This window comes from Theobroma umbraticum, unplaced genomic scaffold (assembly GCF_002168275.2).
Source record: "Theobroma umbraticum cultivar Fairchild unplaced genomic scaffold, ASM216827v3 scaffold_51.0, whole genome shotgun sequence".
Classification (NCBI taxonomy): domain Eukaryota; kingdom Viridiplantae; phylum Streptophyta; class Magnoliopsida; order Malvales; family Malvaceae; genus Theobroma; species Theobroma umbraticum.
The window spans coordinates 8679074-8695975 of NW_018397260.1; the positions used below are offsets into that span (position 1 = coordinate 8679074).

At 36.4% G+C, this 16902-nt stretch overlaps 3 protein-coding genes across 5 annotated transcripts; 2 read left to right on the top strand and 1 right to left on the bottom strand.

Annotated features, from left to right (window-relative positions):
* Positions 1-3384: 3384 nt before the first annotated feature.
* LOC110416165 (V-type proton ATPase subunit a3-like) lies at positions 3385-9264 on the top strand. 2 transcript variants are annotated; one of them, XM_021428034.2, is made up of 18 exons: positions 3385-3697; positions 3822-3866; positions 4159-4281; positions 4355-4462; positions 4671-4781; positions 4874-5047; positions 5293-5430; positions 6065-6172; positions 6350-6457; positions 6572-6720; positions 6946-7099; positions 7202-7362; positions 7462-7668; positions 7789-7972; positions 8058-8141; positions 8275-8471; positions 8568-8627; positions 8719-9264. In XM_021428034.2, the coding sequence occupies exons 1-18, from the start codon at positions 3557-3559 to the stop codon at positions 8921-8923; spliced, it is 2457 nt and encodes an 818-aa protein (XP_021283709.1). In that variant the 5' UTR covers positions 3385-3556; the 3' UTR covers positions 8924-9264. The 2 variants fall into 2 exon arrangements, with proteins under 2 accessions (XP_021283709.1, XP_021283710.1); XM_021428035.2 differs by lacking the exon at positions 3385-3697 and having other exon boundaries at positions 3838-3976.
* A 218-nt stretch (positions 9265-9482) lies between these two features.
* Positions 9483-11401, bottom strand: LOC110416166 (cysteine proteinase 15A-like). Its single transcript, XM_021428036.2, is given in 5 exon segments — positions 9483-10001; positions 10090-10230; positions 10233-10335; positions 10669-10788; positions 10872-11401. Coding segments are annotated over 5 exon segments (1119 nt in total). The 5' UTR covers positions 11349-11401; the 3' UTR covers positions 9483-9723.
* A 1728-nt stretch (positions 11402-13129) lies between these two features.
* On the top strand, positions 13130-16344 carry LOC110417184 (Transcription initiation factor IIF, beta subunit). 2 transcript variants are annotated; one of them, XM_021429413.2, is made up of 6 exons: positions 13130-13582; positions 14028-14136; positions 14910-15040; positions 15139-15213; positions 15329-15481; positions 15807-16344. In XM_021429413.2, the coding sequence occupies exons 1-6, from the start codon at positions 13382-13384 to the stop codon at positions 15924-15926; spliced, it is 789 nt and encodes a 262-aa protein (XP_021285088.1). In that variant the 5' UTR covers positions 13130-13381; the 3' UTR covers positions 15927-16344. The 2 variants fall into 2 exon arrangements, with proteins under 2 accessions (XP_021285088.1, XP_021285089.1); XM_021429414.2 differs by having other exon boundaries at positions 13136-13582; positions 15332-15481.
* The last annotated feature ends 558 nt before the right edge of the window (positions 16345-16902 follow it).

The following is a 16902-nucleotide window of genomic DNA, read 5'->3' on the forward strand; positions in this document are numbered from 1 at the left end:
TTCATTTCTCCTTGGTCTTCGCGAGCATAATTGGCTACTCAATGCTCATCCATGTTTTTTAAACCAATGGAATTAAACATAATTCTATTTCAAGCTCATGACGTTACTCTAAACCGAACTACGCTTATTGGTTAATCTATTAGGTATAAAATATGATTAATTTAATGTTGGTGGTCCATTTATCATTGAATGCCGCAGTTCTAATCATACTATAGGATCTATACCAAGTTAGATTACCTATATATACTTGACAAAAAAGCTTTAAATTGTACTTAGAATGTCGTTTTGCTGGCAAATTCACGGGAAGGTTTTCATTGAATCGGCTCTTTTTTTTTCTCCCCTTGCCTTTCACAATACCAAAGCTGCAAATCAAATAGAGGTAGTTTCGATGTATCCCTCATGGTATTATATGTAGTTCTTCGTCTTAATTACAAAGTTTACTTCCTCAAGCATAAAATTCATTAGCAATAATAATTTGGAATTGCATCTATTTAATGTAAAGCATACTTGTAGTTTCTTTTTTTTTAAAAGGGGGGAGGGGGGTTGTGTGTTAAATTTTAATGAAAAGTGGTTGAGGAAACAACATTGAACCAAAAAAAAAAAAGTTATTCCTCTATTATGGTGGTTGAAATTAAACCATTTGAGAAGAAAGATCATTTCAGAGTGACTCAGAAAATATTTATTTAAAACGAATATATGCGTATGCAAAATGATTTGAATTTCTTGGATTAGGTTTTTTGTCCATATCCTTATTTATTCCACGAAGTTTTTAATTTCATTCACAAGTAAGGATATGAATATTTGACTTAGAGGGATAGAAATAAGGACAAAAAAAAAGTATAATATATAGGACAATTGCAATAGCTCGAAGTCACAAATAGTATAACGAGGCCGTAGGGAAAGCCTTACAAAATTGAATAAAGACTTATTGATGTGAGTGCAATCGAGAGACACCTATTCCGCTAGCAAAGCAATCTCAAGCAAGGCATTGGGTAAAATTTTAGTAAGGTACCCCCACCTACCTTAACCCTTAGCAAGACGCAATATTCATGGTTATTTATTTTAGATCCTAACTTTAGCCAAACTTGATTCTATGTCATAGAATCAATTTCTCTCTCATTTAAGATTTTTTTTTAATAATTTACAGGTGCCTTTTTGTTATGTCCTCTTCCTCTTTCTCCTATTATCTACTATAAATCCTATAGCTTTTTTTTTTCCAAGGAGAGGTAATTTATTATTGATCATTCAAAAAAACTTAGTCGGAGTTAGGTGGAAACCGGACTACTATTTGCAAGTAAATCCTACAACATTTAGAAAGTTAAAATAATGAAAGAATTATATGAGTTGTTTCAAATAAATATTTAACTAATTGATTTGTACGATTAATACTTAATTAAATGAATAGTACTAATTGAGTTTATGTACAAATTTAAATTTAGAGTCGGCAAACTTGTAAGTACTTACTTGTTATCCCTATTTAATCCTTTTAAATGTGTTTTCAAGGAAATTTATTCAATCCAATTTCATTTTTCTCTGTTTTATTTTGACTATTTTACAATGTTGATTTTTATTTTTAGTGGTTAATACTATTATGTTATTGATCATTTAATAGATTATATATTTATATATATATAAAGGAATAGTATATGAATAAAGTTGAGGTAAAATCATGAATGAAAAGTGTTGCATGTGGGAGAGATATGGTAAAATTTTCTAAGATTCGGACACAAGGGAGAGGGAGATGATATGCACATGTGGGCTACGCCAATGCTTTATCCTGGGTTATGACACGACATGGAATTGACTCTCACTATCCTAAATTAGATGCATCGGAAGAATATGATACCTAATTCTTGGATGATAAGACTTGTGGCAGCCCCCACAAAGCAAGAACAGAAGCTAGCTCAAACTTAGCTGATCCTTTCCCTTTCTCAAACCCCTTTCTAGTTTGCGTAATTAGCAGGTAAGATCAGTTGATTATCTGCCTAATCATTGTCGTAAGCAACAAAAACCCAAGTCATATATCACAAGATCTTGTTCTTGGGGACACAGGAATTGAATCCGAAAAGATGCTTTGTTGCCTTTTTTTCCAAGATTAGCTATTCGGGAGTAAACGAAACAGAACAAACAAAATGGCCCATTTGCTTGACCAAAACCTAACTAAGTCTACCATAATCATCAACATGATCCAAAGCGACAAGTGGTGCCGTATTTTCTTTACCAGAAACTTCCCAAAATTATTGAACCCAAGAGGGAGAAGAGAGAGGGTTGGTCCCTATAAAGTTGAGAGGGGGAGGCAAGTAGCGTCCAGGACAAGCACTAGGGTTTCCGACAATAGGCATGCATATAGGGTTTGTGAACTATGGGTTTTTTTGGCGTAGGACTGATCGTCTTCAGCGGCATGCGAATCTACTAGGGTAGCCTTCTTGGCTTTCCCTGGCTGTGTGGTTCGCTTGCAGCTTGTGCTGCAAAATTTTGTGGTCCAAAGCTTGGGTTTTGTTCTATCAGGATATGGCTTACTGTTTGTGATTTTCCATGCCGAAAAAGATATGTACCGGCCTGCTGTTGCATGTAAAGCGAACGCTTATTGCATGCATTGCAGGCTACAACCACTGAAACATTGCCATAAGAATTTGATTATCAAAGGCTGGTCGCCCATTGCTCTTCCAGTTTTAGCTTAATTTAATGAATATGATTATATTCTCACAATGTGACTCCTTTCATTGAAGCAATATAGCCACAAGAGCGAAAAGAAAGGAAAAAAAATGTATATATAATACTCTTGCTTTTATGAACTATATATATTTAGTGCAAACTCAATTTCTTTATAATTAAAGAATTTTTTTAATTAATTTTCATATATTTTATTAAGCTAATTAAAGTAATGGATATTTTCATTAATTTCTAGCAGTAGAGAGGATCTTACTCCAAATTGGCACCCGTGACAAAATAACATTAAAGCTTATCGTCAATAGGCCAATAAAGTTTATAATGATTTTGTTTTTGTTTTTTTTTAAATGTAACGAGAATCATTCGCTTGCCAACTTGGACCCTACAATAGGTGTTTTTTAGGCCCATATGTCCACATTTATTTGGGTCATAAGAAAAGATTCTATTCCTTTATTTAAGAGAATTCTTTGTTTTTTTTTTCCCTTAATTCCCTTAAAAGGGATGGCGCCAATTGACCGCGGGTGACTAATAGGCCACCGTCCGATCCTCGAGCGGTGAAGATCAAGGGACCGCATTTTAGACGTGGAAGAAACCCGATCGAAACGACATCGTTAAGTCATTTCTATTTTCCTTACCGTCCACCAAAAGTAAAAGCGCGTGAAAACGACGGCAAAGAAACGCTATATGCGGAAAGAAAATAGAAGGAAGAGACAGAAACGAACAAGCAAACATCACATGTCGTGAGACGCCTGAGGATCGATCTCCGGCGAATTATCTCCGGCTACGATACTTCCTGTGCATGAATCTCACATTTTATATGTAGATTTGATTTTTGTATATTCATAATTACAATTCTAAAGAAATTCTTAGATTTATAATAATAATAATGGGAGAGGGAAGACAGCGTCCGACGATGGATCTGCTGCGGTCGGAGCCAATGCAATTGGTGCAACTCATCATTCCTATTGAATCAGCTCATCGTAGCATCTCTTATCTCGGTGATCTCGGCCTCTTTCAATTCAAAGACGTTAGTTCTCTCGATTTCTTGATCTTTTTTTTTTTAATTTTGAATTTTTGAGATATCATTGAAAAATCTATAGATTTAATATGTTTGATATTTACCTGATTTTCTTTTCATATTTTTCTTGCAGCTCAATTCGGAGAAGAGCCCGTTCCAACGAACATACGCTACCCAGGTCCTTTAGATTCACAATTTTGATTTCTGGTTGAAGTTTGTATTATCCATGAAATTCTGGTTCCAAATGGGCGTTTTGAAGCCTAATTTCAAATTCTCATCTTATAAAACGTATGTATTTGAAAGTAACACATACATTTGTGGAAATCAGTGGAATGTTTGATGAGAATCTCTGCCTGGATACCGATTCAGCATGATCTCATAAAATTTTCCGAATACTTGGAGATATATGCAAAATTTTTGGGTTAATTTTTTAAATTTGTGGTACTTTAATGTGTTATTGTATGATGCAGATCAAGAGATGTGGGGAAATGGCACGCAAGTTACGTTTCTTTAAGGAACAGATGACAAAGGCTGGTTTATCACCCTCAACTAGATCAGCGAGGAATGATGATGTTGATTTAGATAACTTAGAGGTATAATGGATGTTTTGGATTTTAACATTTTTGTTGTCATATAGAAAAGCAACCTTATATGTGGTATTGCTAGGTGAAACTTGGAGAACTTGAAGCGGAGTTGATAGAGATGAATGCAAATCATGAGAAGTTGCAACAAAGTTACAATGAACTAAAAGAATATAAGTTAGTTATGCAGAAGGTATGTTGACATATCTTGGTTGCTTGGTTACATTTTGCTGGTTATTAAGGCAGTAGAAGTGAAAATCTTAAATTCCGTATTTCAAGATAATTGGCTTATCGCCTTTCTTTGTTACTTAAAGTAGGAGCCTTATATTTCTTAGAGCTGGAGAGTGATATCTCAAGGTACATAATGCATTTATTATAATGGTATTGTTTTTTTATTTCAGGCTGGTGAATTTTTTCAGTCAGCTCAGAGCAGTGCTGCTGCTAAGCAGAGAGAAGCTGAAGCTCAGCAAAGGGGTGAAGGATCCATTGACTGTCCATTATTATTGGAGCAAGTATAGTTTTCAGTTTATACATTTTCTATGTGAGTATCTCTGATGCCTTTAATTCTTGTTTACATGACGCCTAGGGTGTTTACATTTTGTAGGAAATGGTCACTGATCCATCTAAGCAAGTTAAGCTGGGATTTGTCAGTGGTCTTGTCTCAAGAGAAAGATCATTGACCTTTGAAAGAATTCTATTTCGTGCAACCAGAGGAAATGTCTTTTTGAAGCAATCCGTAGTTGAAGATCCTGTTACTGATCCTGCATCCGGGGAGAAGGTTAATACCTGCATTTACCATTGTAGATCTAAAATTTCTTAGAGTGGAATTCACCTGTGGTTCTTCTATTTATGCATACTTTCTCTTTAATTCTGTCTTCACTCAGAAGGTTTGTTTGTATGGCATCAATTTGCTACTGGTGTCTATCAGTTTATGTATTTCATCTCCTTTTACTCCTGCATATTGTTTCGTCAATTTTATGGTCAGAGATAAGTGATGTTTATCATTCTTATTTGCAATTACAGGTTGAGAAAAATGTGTTTATGGTCTTTTATTCTGGTGAAAGAGCAAGGAACAAAATTATGAAAATTTGTGAAGCTTTTGGAGCAAACAGATACCCATTCACAGAGGACCTAGGCAAACAATTTCAGATCATTACAGAGGTATGCTTTGTACCTTTTTTAGAATTCAGGAGAACCAGGACTCATGTTTATATGGAATTTGAAGCTTGAGGATAGTGCAAGTAGTTTTGTTGCTATAGACTCTCATTTTCTTATTATTATGATGCTCTGTAAATCATCTACTGGTCTAATCTGTATGTTTGAATATATTGGTTTTTGACTTTGTTCATTAAGAGGAGTTCTGAGTTTTGTCTGTTGGCCTGAATTGGTGTTTGGCTTTGTTTTAATTCTTGAAGAGGTCTGAAGAAGATTGTTGTCTTTGGGGAAAATAACAGAAGGCGGAGACCAATTCTAAAGTTGTGCAGAAGCAAAAAGCGAAAAGGGTAGCATTGTTGAAAGGAAATCACCTATGTCATAATGCTGAAAGATGATAATAACTTAATGATGTGCATTTATCTTGAAGTTAGTGTCATTAAAAGGTTGCATCGACCTCTTTTCATGTTTGTAAATAATTCCCAGCTGTAACACCAACCTGTCAGATGAACATTTTGTTGTTTCAGAATTTACTTGTACTTTTGCTTCATTGAATTGGTGCCTGGATGACATTTTATGCTTTTCTTGTCAAATAATGTCAAATAAAGAGCAATCTGAATTTTGTAACCTCTCTTATCTATAGGTGTCTGGAAGACTTGAAGAGCTTAAAACTACCATTGATGTAGGACTGGTGCACCGGAGCAATTTGTTACAGACAATCGCCTATCACTTTGAGAATTGGAGCCTTTTGGTTTGTTGAAGTTGACTTAATTCCTTTGTTTTGAAAAGCAAATGCTTCTATCTATGTTTTAACTTCATGTCCTTACGGTTGCATGTCGGCTTCTGTGACCAGTTTTAGCCTTTACTGAGTTCTTTTCAAGTATGTGCTTTCTTAAGTCACTGGACTTTGTTTCTTCTAATTATGTAGGTGAAGAAAGAAAAATCCATTTATCACACGTTGAATATGCTCAGCATAGATGTTTCAAGAAAATGTCTTGTTGCTGAAGGTTGGTGCCCTGTTTTTGCAACAAACCAGGTCTGTTTTTTGAACCCGTAATCATTTCTTCTCTGCTGCTTGGCATTCCTGGTTAATATTGCACTAACCACCTTGAATGTTAAAAATTTAATCATCTTAGGCTTGGTTTTGCAGATTCAAAGTGTTTTACAGAAGGCAACTATTGACAGCAGCTCACAAGTTGGGACCATATTTCATGTTCTCCAGACAAAGGAATCACCTCCTACCTATTTCCACACCAACAAATTTACTTCTGCGTTTCAAGAAATCGTGGATGCATATGGGTTAGTTATTTTGATAGTTGCTGCTATAGTATTTAAGGAGACAATGGCTCTGTTGATATTCATAATGTCTTGTCTTCGGCTATCCATGTCCTGACTGCTGATTAGCATTAAGAGATCTTTTCCTTCCTTTAGATGCTTTATTGCTATGACATCTTTACTTAAATTTTGACATGTCACTTCTTAACCAAATCGTTACGGAAGGAGCTGACCTAAATATTATTGCAGGATTGCAAAGTATCAAGAAGCGAACCCTGGTGTATTCACTATCATCACATTCCCTTTCCTTTTTGCTGTAATGTTTGGTGATTGGGGCCATGGTATATGCCTGTTTTTGGCAACATCATATTTCATAATCAGAGAAAAGAAATTTTCTAGTCAGGTAACTGGTTACTATTTTCCTGGTTATTTGGGCAGCGCACTTCATGTTCCTCATAATCATATTGTTTCTGCAACTTATTTTGTTTTATCTCATCAATAACAGAAGCTTGGAGACATCACAGAAATGATTTTTGGTGGTCGCTATGTTATTATGATGATGGCATTGTTCTCAATCTACACAGGATTGATATATAATGAATTCTTTTCAGTCCCATTTGAACTATTTGGGCCCTCTGCTTATGGATGCCGTGATCCTTCTTGCAGGTAGATATTTGTCTGTATGATAAGAGTGGATTGGCAGAAAGCTGACTTTGTTGTTGTCCTCCCTTTTGAATTATTTACTTTCATCTCTTTACATTGCAGCGATGCTTCTACTGCGGGTTTAGTAAAAGTACGTGCCTCTTATCCTTTTGGTGTGGATCCTAAGTGGCATGGTACTCGGAGTGAGTTACCATTTCTTAACTCATTGAAGATGAAGATGTCAATTTTGCTTGGAGTAGCTCAGATGAATCTTGGAATCATATTAAGCTACTTCAATGCAAAATTTTTCACTAATGAAATCAACATTTGGTGAGCCACAATGATTGATTTTGTAGAATACTGGGAAAAATGCTTATCTCAATTTCTATACTATTTCAAATATTTATGAGTGACTAACATATTGATTTAATAAATTATAACATTGTTTAGGTACCAATTTGTTCCCCAAATGATATTTTTGAACAGTCTGTTTGGATACTTGTCACTCCTCATAGTCGTGAAATGGTGCACTGGTTCTCAAGCTGATCTTTATCATGTGATGATCTATATGTTCTTGAGTCCTACAGATGAACTTGGTGAAAATCAGCTTTTCTTCGGTCAGAAGTTTCTCCAGGTTTATTTCATGTGTTGTTAACTATGTGAAAGTTTTCTTTTGTGCTATTCAACATAGACTTATCGATTTTGTGTTTCTTTGACAGATTGTGTTGCTGCTGGCAGCTCTTGTTTCTGTACCATGGATGCTGTTTCCAAAGCCTTTTCTTTTAAAGAAGCAACATCAGGAAGTATGTGGACAACACTCTCTTTTCGCTATAAATGACATGTTGGATTGTGTATATAGCCCATTGTTATATATATTTTAATTGCTTTGCATCTCTTCTTCTGAGTTGCTTGTCATGCCATTTATTATTGATGTAGAGGCACCGTGGTCAATCCTATGCACTATTAGATAGCTCCGACGATGACCCTCTGGAAACGGAATTGCACCATGGTTCTGGTAGCCATGAAGAGTTTGAGTTCAGTGAGGTCTTTGTGCACCAACTGATACATACTATTGAATTTGTGCTTGGAGCAGTGTCTAATACAGCTTCGTATCTTCGGCTATGGGCTCTAAGGTAGGTTGTAACAACTTTAAAATCATTTCTTCTCCCTTCCTTGCAAAGATTAGGCTCTTAACTGCATCTCGGTATCTTTGATTTTACATTTTACAGTCTAGCCCATTCCGAGCTGTCAAGTGTATTTTATGACAAGGTTTTACTTCTAGCCTGGGGGTGAGTATCTTTCTCTTTGACACATTTTTACTTGAATTACAAAGTATTTAAAATTTAAACAAAATTATCGTTATCATGTGAACGGTTGCAGGTTCAACAATATCATTGTTCTTATTATTGGCATATTTGTATTCATATGTGCAACGGTCGGTGTGCTACTAGTGATGGAAACCCTCAGTGCATTCTTACACGCATTGAGGCTTCACTGGGTGGAGTTTCAGAATAAGTTCTATGAGGGAGATGGTTATAAATTCCAACCATTTTCATTTGCATTAGTTAGCGAGGATGATGAATGAAAGGAAAAAAAAAAAAAAACACCCTAAGGTACGATACAAAAAATATAGTCGGATCTGAAACAAGATAGTAAGATACTGAATAGGAATTGGTGAGATTGCGTATTGGGAGTAGAAATGTTAAAGAGTAAGTGAGGAAGCAAACTGTTGGGACGACCAAGCTCGTTCACTTGCCCCCAGTTTGTCAATGTTGTAATTTGTGCAGTAGAGATTCTTTTAGAGGCACAGGTGAGATGCCAATGCCATTGTCTTTTCCACATCGGTGGTTATGAAATTTGTCTGTCAATTGTAAAACAAAATATAATTGCGACACTTGTATGTATATCATGTAACAAATTGATTCTTTTGACTCTTGTTGCTGCTACTTTTTCATGGAAGGCCGTGAGAACAACGGTGATATTTATTTATACAAGAAACCTATTTTTTTGGCCTAGCAGATAATAAATGGGAGTCACTGGTTTTCTTGTCCCTCTTTCTCTTAAATTCTCTAAGGCTTTTTTTTTTATTATTTACTGGTTAAAGAAAACCATCATCAAAACCAAGGAATGAAAGTATTCAGCCATTGGCCTAACCCAGAGATCATTCATTAGGAACATTACAAGTTCCATATAGAGTAAACCTCAAGTCTTACATCCCAGAAATCTTAATTAGTACACAACTATTTACTAATTATCTCTAGCATACGCCCCCCTAAGGGTATTCAGTTTCCAGCCAGAGCAAAATACAGAAGTCTTAACTACTGGCATAAATCTGGAAATATATGTAAGGCTACATTATCATTACTTAATATTTCCGAAGAAAATCTACTGTGACTTTGTATGCAAGGCAGCTACACTTGAGACCATAGAGTCCACTCCACAAACATTGCGACCCCTGCAGATCCTGTAATATCCCTCCTCTCCCCAAGTTTCTCCCCAGGAATTCTTGATGATCCAGTAAGGCTTCTCCTTGAAGCGGATCGGGGCGTAACCGGCAGATCCATACCCTACAAGAAGCACCCCATGATCCAAATGCCTCCCGCAAATGTATGGACATGAAACTCCTTTCATATATGTCTGCATGAAAACTGCATTGATACCCATGCAAGAACCAAAGCACACATGTTTATATTCCGTCTGCTAATCTGGACCAAAAAGTGATCTCAACACTCCAAAAGCATGGAAATTTACCTGCAAGTGGACCGTGGTTCACCAAATTTGCAGCGATTTGATCCTCATCGACGGAAATGACACTGAAATTAGAGACCGAGGCGGCAATTTTGCTCTTGTCAAATTTGCAGGCTCCGCGGTCATTCCCGGTGTAAGGGTAGTCTTCCTCTCCTCCAGTCCACCAGCCTTTAGGGTGTACTCAAAGGCAGTGGTCATGAGCCCACCATTGCACCCTGAGTCACACGCACCATATTCTTGTGGATCACACTGCAAATTACACACATTCTTATCTCAGTTGAGCTGGTTTTTTGTCAGGTAAATCAACATAAGGCATTAGTCAAAGCTACCAAGCAACACCCAGAGTTTTAAGTAAATTTTCTAGCACTGGAATTGCAACCATAGCCATGTAAATAAATTATCTTTTATGATACAAAGGAGTTGTCTTAGAGCTAACAACCACCTGTGACAGACAAGATTCACTCTCTTATTACCTTGAGCCAGCTTTCACTCTTTGTTAATGGAAAGAAAGAGGGTAAATTAAAACAAAAGAAAAGATAAATATTCACAAGCTGTAACTAAAAGTAAGAAGAAGATTGGAACCTCGTGATCACAATCAACAAGCTGCTGCTCACTCAAGCTCACAAGCTCCCCTGTCGACAGATAATGGGCTCCTTCCAGAGCTCCTGTTGTACTAAACGACCAGCATGATCCACAGGAGCCCTAATCATCGAAAAGGAAGAAATTTTGACTAATCAGTAAAAAGGATTACTCGCGTAACAAAAGACTTTAAGTTTATATATTACTTGGTCTTTAACGCCAGTAACGGCGCCGTGATCGCGCCAGTCAAAGTCGGCCGGTAGGTCGTTGGTTGGAAGGATGGGGGCCTTTTGAGCATCGGCTGGGAGCTTGAGCGGTCTCAAACCAAGGAACTGACGGCGGAACTCCGACGGGGTTAAATCGGAGAACTTTGTGACGCCGTGGACGGCGGTGGGGTCCAGGAGCTGATGACGCTTGGCCCGACGGAGGTTAGCCTTGAAGACTCCCAATCGGTAATCGTGCTCCTCCTGCGTGGCGTAGGCTTTCCCGTACTTGGATTTGAACAGCGTGAAGTGGTGCTCGGCGTTAAGGAGGTGGCCATCGGAATCTTCCCTGGCGCCGTCGGACACGACTTGACGGATCAGCGGATCGTCTTCGCTGATGACGTCAGAAACGACCGCTGCAGCAACAACGGATGAGAGGAGGAAGAGGAGGAGAACAGGGGGGAGAGAAAGGCGGTCCATTTTGGAAAGGGATAAAGGAAAGAGCTCTGCGAAGTGAAGCTTAAAGCACGGGCCACCGGGAGATATTATAGCAGTGGTTCCCATTATTGTGAGTGGTTGGCAGGATAATGGGTTTTCGACACGTGTTCTCTTTTCATTGGTGGATAATGGGTTTTGGCCATTTGACATTTTTTTAAAACAAAACTACTAATTCTTCTTGCGCCATTATTGTTTCTTAACCCATTATTTCTTAAGTGCGCACGTTTTATAGTGTCATTAGCTAAGGTTTCTAGATTAGAAGTCATGTTTTATTAAGAGGACAAAAATTATTATTTATAAATTTAAGATTAATTTTATTTTTTATTAATATAAAATTTGTAATATTTATTTTATTTTAATTGTGTCATATTTTTATTATAATTACTATTTTACTCATAAAAGAGAGAAATTCACTTAAATTCTAATATATTTTTTGACAGTCCCACCTTTGTGTGAACTCTAATATCCCTTATCACAAACTCGCACTATCTACTCAGAAAACATGAGAGAAATGCTTACAATTTACAAACTCAAGACTCATTCCACAAAATTCGTAAGAGTAATACTAATATATTTGGATAATATGGTAAATTCCACATAAGGTTGTTAGTGAAATTCAACATTGAATAATGAAAAAGCTTGTCCCACGTTTGCGTGAGACACTATTCTTTCCCCGTATAACTTTTTTCTCCATTTTGAATCCCAATTCAAAGTTTACATTTTTTTGTCTAATTTCTAAATAATTTGTATCGATACCATCGAAATATTTTGTCCTTTTTTTTTCCCACAATTTCTAAATATTCTTCACTTTTTTTTTTTTTAATGAGGATACGGTCTAGTTCTGCAATCTTATTCAATGTCCTTTTCTCCAATACAAAATATCCTCTCCATGACCTTTTCATTCGTTCCCGTTACCTACTGGCTCATATTATGTACAACCTTACAAACTATTGTGATTCTTAATTAACAAGACTTCTACATTGATACGAAACCTACACCCAAAAAGTAAACACACCCTGACCCACAAACTAAAACAATTGGAAAAAAGGTTTGAAAGCCCCTTTTTTGTTCTGCTGTAGCTTTGCTCATCCATGATATCATCTCTGTCCCTGAGCCAATCATAAAGCATCACTCTTCTGTTTGCTCTTTTTCCTTGCTTAGGAATGTACACTGCAACACGGTTTTTTAAGTACTAAAAAAGTTTTAAAACTATATTCATTTATGTAATTAAATTTTTATTTTTTATTACATTAAAAAAATTTATTTTTTAATTTATATTTTTATAGTCACGTGATCACGTTATATACGATATAAATAAAAATATAAATTAATATTAAATTTGAAAATTATCAATTTGTCGTTAAGGTTAGAGGCTTGTATAAGGATAGATCAAATGATAAGAGTTTCTTTATATGTAATAAAAAATAAATATTTAATTGTATAATTCAAGGGTTTTTGTTTTAATGAATAAAACATTGCAAGAAGATCTGGGAATTGGACTCAATACCAGAGAACATTGGATTGGGCCTTTTCTGAACCATGGGTTTATTGGACGTAACAAAACCTAGATCCAAATATGAACCTAAGAAATCAAGCTAATGAGCTCAAGACAGGCCTTAACCTCAAGCCCATGACGCCTGATAGGCCTTGACCTCAACCGACATTGAGTCCATTAAACTTTTATTTTTTATTTTTTTTTGTGTTAAACGAGGAATGGATGTGTTTTTGTTTTACTAGCTATCTTTACTGCTTTAGAATAAGACACGTTTGCCTCTGGTTGCCCCCAAAAGCCGGTGTCCTGAGATTCGTTGCGTCTGGTCCGGTTCGTTAGGGTCCAATTCATCCCTCAACTGAGTAATTTACAGTCAAAATAACATTAAAAGAAAAAATTTCACTGTCTTGGCGAGGAGACTTTGGAACTGAAGCAAAATAAGCTTTTGCGGACCGTTCCCGACAAATAAACGTGAACAAGATACTTACAGTTCACAGAGGCTAAGAATAACCAGAGCTTGAAGATGGATGAAGATCACAGTAACGGCGGCTTTTTGGAGACAGGAAAAGCGGATAGATCGGTGTGGTTAATGAAGTGCCCGGTGGTGGTGGCCAAGTCATGGAAGAGCCACACCGCTTCTTCTTCTTCTTCCGATTCTCAGTCAGTCGCCAAGGTTGTCCTCTCCCTGGATCCTCGCAAACCGGACGACCCTTCTTCTCTCCAGGTGCTCTTAACCACTTTGTTTATAAATTTGTTAGCGGCGCTTTTTATTTTTTATTTTTGTATTTGCTCTTTAGGATAATTTAATTTAATTTAATTTAATTTTAATGGATTAAGGTGTTTAAATCAGCTTTCAATTAGGCTTTTTACTAGGAAAACCCTAGATAGTTGTGATTAGAGAATAATTACTTCGAAGATAACAAGATTATTATCCATGAATTTTGCAACCTGAACGCATAATTACAGTTATGGATATGTCCATTTCCTTATTAATCATGAATTCGCCCTTAAATCATTTTTAAGTGGAAAATTATAGTAGTAAAAGATTTCTCTATAATTGATTGTATAAGCTAGCAAGGAAGAGATTTGGTTACATGCTTGTTATCAGTTTGCATTATAATGATTTTGTCGTTTTCTTCTTTCTTATGAGTTTATCGATTGATGATCAGTTTACTATGGAGTTGGCTGGATCCGAGACTGGAAATATACCGAAAAATTACTCTTTAAATATGTTTAAAGACTTTGTTCCTATGTGTGTCTTTTCTGAATCAAGTCAAGGTAAGGATTATGGTTAATTGCTTCTTAGCTTCTCAAGTTTGCATGTATCTAATGCTGTTCTTTTTCTTAATTCTGCTAATCTAACATTAGCTTTCCATTGTGACTTTGAACAGTGACTTGAAGTAGAGATTGCTCCTTGAATTGATTTTCCTGTGAAAACTGCGTTTGACATTTCTCTTACTTTCGTGATTTTATTAATGTGTTGTTCTTTACATGGTGCACTTGCTGTAGTATAGCAAGGTTGGTTTAACTCTGTGTAATGTGCACATTAAGAATCAATTTTCTTGTCCACAACTTTATTGAGGGGAATATTTTATTACTAAATTTGTCAGGGGAAATCTTATATATACCCCTAAAACGGTTATTGAGTGTTTTGTAGAATTTTTCTTTTAATTAGCATAATGAATGTGAATCACAAGGAGCTTTTCAAGAGTTTAAGTTGGAGTTTATTCTAGGAGAGCAACTCTTTCCTAAAATGAATTATGCTAGTGAACACCGATGCAAGCAAGGGTGTGGGACCAGACATGGGCTATGCATAGAAGGTTACTTTACATATCTATCAGGAATCATTAATAATCCTTAACTTTGGCATGCTATGTTGCATAGAAGTAGCTATTGCATTTTCCTCTTAACTTATGCACCATGTCTATGTATGGTTGTGATAACTTCTGTGTTAATGTCTAACGTCTCTCTATCTTTGGAGAGCGGTTGGGAGAATTGCGTCTGTGCTTTTGTTTGTGACCTCTGCTCTATCTTGGTTCTTTTCATTACAGGTAGGGTTGCAATGGAAGGAAAGGTTGAACATAAATTTGACATGAAACCACATGAGGAAAACCTCGAGGAGTATGGGAGGCTGTGTCGTGAAAGGACAAATAAGTCCATGATCAAGAATCGACAAATACAGGTAGGTCGGTTACTGTGCATTGCTTTGGCTAAGGTATATTTGTTTAAATGTTTTATGATGCCAAATATCTTATTTATGTGTCCTTGGTCCATTTTAAGGTTATTGATAATGATCGTGGAGTGCACATGAGGCCAATGCCTGGAATGGTTGGCTTAATTTCATCCAACACCAAGGTACTTGGAGACGTGGTCTCCAAAGAATGATATTTGCGAATTTTTTGCTCTTTAAATACATTAGTATTGGGTTGGAAGAATACATTGAAACTTCTTATTGTCAATGGTCTCTAAGCAGGATAAGAAGAAAGCAGCGCCAGTTAAACAAACAGAAATGAAGAGAACCAGACGGGATCGTGGAGAGTTGGAGGATATAATGTTCAAGCTGTTTGAAAGACAACCAAATTGGGCTTTAAAGCAACTTGTCCAAGAGACTGATCAGCCTGCTGTAAGCCTCTGTTTCTTCTTCCTCTTTCCAAGTGATATATCTTATCATTTATAATCATGACTCGAGTGTTTTTTTTTTTTGAAAAATGACTTAAGTGTTTTTTGCTGCACTATACAATTTGACCAGTATCTTGAAAATTGCAATTTGCTTTTAAAATTAAACAGGAGTTCTTGGCAAGAATTTGAAATGACCTATGTGTTTCAGCTTGATAGAAGTCGTAAACTTCTCTTTTTGATGGTTGATATTCTGTAGCTCTTGTTTTTACCTTATGCAGTTAGCTGATAATTCATGTGTTTGAAATTGTTTTTGTTTACCTTCGTTGCAGCAATTCCTGAAAGAGATACTGAATGAGCTTTGTGTGTACAACAAGAGGGGCACCAACCAAGGAACTTATGAGCTTAAGCCAGAATATAAAAAATCGGTCGAGGACACAGGAGCTGAATAGCTCATATCTAGCTGTAATTTATTGTTTCTTTTTCTCTCCCTTTTTTTCTTAAATTAATGGGGCCAAGTCTGAAAGAACCCTCATGAAGAGGATAGAGAGAAAAATCAGCTAAAGATACAGTGATTTTAACCAAGGAATCAAGGGACAACACTAAACGTGTTCGGGGAAGGGAAACTTATCCGCACCTGGACCTTTGAAGTCCACGTGGTGCAATTTAAACCATCTTTGATAATATCTGAGTAGGGGTCTAGGGGGAAAAATATGTCTAAATCAAAATATAATCTCAAAGCCTGATCAATAAAAAGAAAATATCTATTGTGATACGTATATTATGTGTATTTGCACTTTGATGCTCCTTGCATAACAACTATGGTTAGATTGTTCATTCTTTTAACTAGTTTACAAGAGTAGTTACTTACGTTTCATGTGATTCTCTTTACCTTCCTCTCTCCTATCTGGTATAATTCTTCAAATTCTGTGAGATAGCTGGATACGCATATGGATATATAGAGTGCAGGTGCTGATCTCTTATAATGTTATATTGGTTTAGCAAGGCACTTTGAGTATACAGTAATTGATTGTGGAATGTTACTTCGCCTATGCCATAGTGTTGCTTTAGTTTGATCACGATGTGTTTGTGCTTTATATCATTAGCTTCACACCAAAATGGACAGATTATGTTGAGATCAAATAGATTGGAACGGCACTGGCATTAGAAAGCAATCCTAATGGCTTGGAGGGGGAAAACTGGAGGAAATTATTGAATAGTTTCTCAATGCTTTCTTTACTATGGAATTTAGTTTGTTTTGGATAAATCTTTCATGTTCAAGTCTGGAACAAATTCCCCAAAGACCGGCGTGGTAGAACTCATGGCTAGCAGCCATCTGCCGATCGGCTCGATTGGTTTTAGCGTAGCCTGAGGGGCTATCAGGTATAGTTGTTCTACTTACTTTATTGTGGTGCTTCAGGGCCCACT